Below are 3,624 nucleotides of genomic sequence, written 5' to 3' on the forward strand. Positions count from 1 at the left end.
AATGGGTACCAACAATTTTGTCAAAGTTGGAAATGAAATATTTTTTTCTTCCCAGTTATTTATTTTTCAAAATCTACAAAGAAATAGTTAATGTTCACTTATTGCTGCTTTTATGTGACTCAGATTTCCCCTTTTTGTCAGAAGCAGAGTCGTTCCTGAGGCCGCAAAGCAAAACATTTAGAAAAAAAATATATTAATCTATGTACCATATAAAATCATTCAAATCTGATTTCCTGGTAACTTCTAGGCAGCATGTTTTTTTCTTTTTATGTAATACCAAGTGTGTGTATATCATGCTGAAAATTCACTTTACTGTTGGAAATAAAGGTAGATATGCTCCTGCTGACATTTGATACTGCTGCTTTTTCTTCACTTATTCTGTGAAAATCCCTTCATGTCAAATTGTTTTTCAAAGGTAAATAATTAGTTTTATGAGTTTGGAGTTACAATAATACACACTTTAATTTCTGATGCCTCTACGTGTTTTGAATTAATTTTCATTGTTACAAATCATTATCAGACTCAAACAAATGTTTTTAGTTTCAAGATTTTTATTCATTTAAAAATAACAAAATTTATTTACAATAAAATACAAATCACACATAAAATGAAAGGCAGCAGAAAGAAGAAAAAAATCTTATATTTTAGTAGTTCCTACCCTGCTCTGATTATTTATAGTTTTATTTGAGATAAACCTGTTATATCAAGATTTTTTTCAGCCCTGTATCAGTAATACTCATCTCTTGTTTTAAAGATAAATTTAACTTCAAGCAAGATGATCGGTTTGAATGTGCCACAAAGGCTGGTGATGTATTTGCCACTCAGAGGAGGTATCCYCAGCCACTGTTTTGGGACTACAAGGTACGTCGTGTGTTTCCTGACAATCACTATGGCTGCAGCTATAATTTAATAATCAAGTATTCTGTGGAGAAACCCGTGCACATCAGTGGTTCCTGACCTCTTAAACCCTGACTTGTACAGACAATAAAAGCTGTAAAATAATAATGTATAAACCATTTCAGAGAGTGAAACTCATACTCAGAGCAAAAATATTTCAAGCCTGTTATTTATTTTAATTTTAATGATTATGGCTGACAGAAAATTTGAATAATGTGAAGAGGTTCAAATATTAGAAACTCATGGTGTCACACTCTAGTCATTAAMTTAACTCAAAACACCTGCAAATGTTTCCCGAGCCTTTGAATGGGTCGGTAACAGACACAATCGTGCCATGATTCAAGTATTTATTAATCAAACATAGTTTTGGGAACTGATCTAAAAYAGAAAAGGTTTRRATKTAAATACTCTGTCAAKCAGTAAAATAAATTGTCTTTTATATTTGTTGTAAAAACACATCTGGTTTTAAGCGTATCTGTGATTTTAACCTCCTGTCACTTTTCCAACAGTTACATTTAATTGGTGAAAGGGATGAAGTACCAATTCACTTCTGTGACAAATGTGGCCTCCCAATTCAGCTGTATGGGCGCATGGTGCGTACTCTGCCGCTTTTTCTTTTTGCAGGACTTGGACAGTTGAAGTCTAACGTTTAGATATTTTCGGTCTAACTCGTGCACTTTTACCTCTTCAGATTCCCTGCAAACATGTATTTTGCTACGACTGTGCTTTGCTGCATGAGAAAAAAGGAGAGAAGATGTGCCCTGGGTAAGAGCATGTTTGTTTCTCATTATGATCCTWATTTTTAAAGCAGGACTCAGAACCTCTCTAGTTATAGAGCCATGTCAAGAAGATCCACTCTGGAAAAACTGTCACTAGAAATTTTACTACTACAATAATTTAGCTGTTTTTACAGACAAGCTTTTACATTTTAATTGTATTTTCCAGGAAAAAGTAAAATATATTATGGAAAGAATGAGATAACTGTAATGCCATTAATAAAAATGCAATCACTTTTCATTTAGGCCCTTGTAAGAAAACAAACAAAAAAATCATGTTGAGGTGATAGAGATTTGTAAGACTGTGATCAAGAAGTATTATGCCAAGACAAGACAAGAAAAAGCTAGTGTGTCAGGGGTGTTCAATCCTGGTTCTGGAGGGYCACTATCCTCCTGCTTATTTGTAGTCGGGCTGTGGAGGCAACAGGTCTAGAAGAGAAACTCAGACCTCCCTCTCCCCAGCATCACTTTCCAGCTCATCCTGGGGCACCCTGAGGCGATCCCAGCTAGTCCCGGGTCTTCTCCGTTCCTCCTACCAGTGAAACATGTCTGGACTCTTAGGCTGAGCCTGGTCATCCTACAAAGAAGATCATTTTGGCTGCCTTTAACCAGGAACTGGTTCTTGCGGTCATGATCCAAACCTCATGACCGCATGTGGATGACAACCACCCATCACCCCCTTAACATCTCTGCAAGGGTAAAGATGTGGACCACTGTTCAGGACCAGGACAAAAGTCACACTGCTCCTCCTGGATCTGAGGTTTTTGGTTGAATCCTTCCTTACAACACAATGGAAGAAACCTCCCTGGGCAGGTCCAGAAGTGTGATCCTGTCGAACTTGAAGAAGTAATTTCATTTCATTCTCGATCCAAAGCCGAACCTTCGACTTCTCGTCACGTGGTTGTTAGAAGTTCATTTTCTCACACAACTTTCATGTGTCAAAAACCACACAGTGTAGACACCTGCAAAAAAAATAATAACCCTCACGCTGCTGTACGCATCACTGTACGGGTTTCTTCCTGCAAGGATATCCACTTCGTCCCTATCCACCGTATGGCCTCTAATTTATCACGGATAGAGCACCACACTTTTTGGTGGACGGATTCCTCCATGCACACTGTCTGCTCTCTCTATTCAGGAATTTTTGGCGTTTTGACTCTAAAAGTTTCTGGAAGAGTTATAGATGTATCTTCTGAGGGCCTCGAACAACTGCTCCTCTAAACTATCCATGTTGGAAGCCGACTTCTGTAAGCATTGTGTTGAGAAGGGATGGACAAAGCCACTCTGCTAAAAAAATGTCAATTTTCACCAAGAAGCTACGTCAGTGTGAGACGATTTTGTGGCTTCGGATGGAGAGTGCAGGGCCCTTTACTCTGGTGTGTTGGAGCAGAGAAACAGGTGCAAGATTGTGGCCCTGCAGGACCAGGATTGAACACCCCTGCTGTATAWGTTGCAGTGGGTAATTGCCTATTTTCAAAATATGTATTAAAATGCCTAAGAAGTACTTGAGGTTTACTGTCACTAATTTGGGGTTTAAGATGGACAGCCAAGTTAGTGCTGTAGTGAAGTCAAGCTTTTTCCACCTCAGACAGCTAGCAAAGGTGAAGCCTTATCTTTCGCACCAGCACTTTGAAATAGTAATCCATGCCTTCATCACCTCTCGGCTGGATTACTGTAAGGCACTTTATGTTGGAGTTTGCCAGTCCTACCTTGCATGGCTCCAGTTGGTTCAGAATGCTGCTGCTCGTTTGCTGACTGGAACACACCCATTCTGGCTTCCCTCTCCTGGCTGCCTGTGCATTTTAGAGTTCGTTTTAAGGTTCTTTTATTTGTTTTTAAATCTTTAAATGGCCTTGCCCCATTTTACCTCTCCGAGCTTCTCCACCCCATGCCCCTGCACGGTATAGGGGGGAGAACAAGTATTTGATACACTGTTGATTTTTCAGGTTTT

At 39.0% G+C, this 3,624-nt stretch overlaps 1 protein-coding gene across 1 annotated transcript in view; it reads left to right on the forward strand.

Moving 5' to 3' along the window:
- Window positions 1-3,624, forward strand: part of cbll1 (Cbl proto-oncogene-like 1, E3 ubiquitin protein ligase) — an 11,444-nt gene that overhangs the window by 4,272 nt on the left and 3,548 nt on the right. Inside the window, exons 3-5 of the mRNA XM_014020121.1 lie at window positions 755-861; window positions 1,407-1,490; window positions 1,589-1,662. Of these exons, the coding sequence (XP_013875575.1) occupies window positions 755-861; window positions 1,407-1,490; window positions 1,589-1,662 (265 nt within the window). The remainder of the gene's footprint in view (window positions 1-754; window positions 862-1,406; window positions 1,491-1,588; window positions 1,663-3,624) is intronic.

Source organism: Austrofundulus limnaeus, unplaced genomic scaffold, assembly GCF_001266775.1.
Source record: "Austrofundulus limnaeus strain Quisiro unplaced genomic scaffold, Austrofundulus_limnaeus-1.0 Scaffold241, whole genome shotgun sequence".
In the NCBI taxonomy this organism is placed as follows: domain Eukaryota; kingdom Metazoa; phylum Chordata; class Actinopteri; order Cyprinodontiformes; family Rivulidae; genus Austrofundulus; species Austrofundulus limnaeus.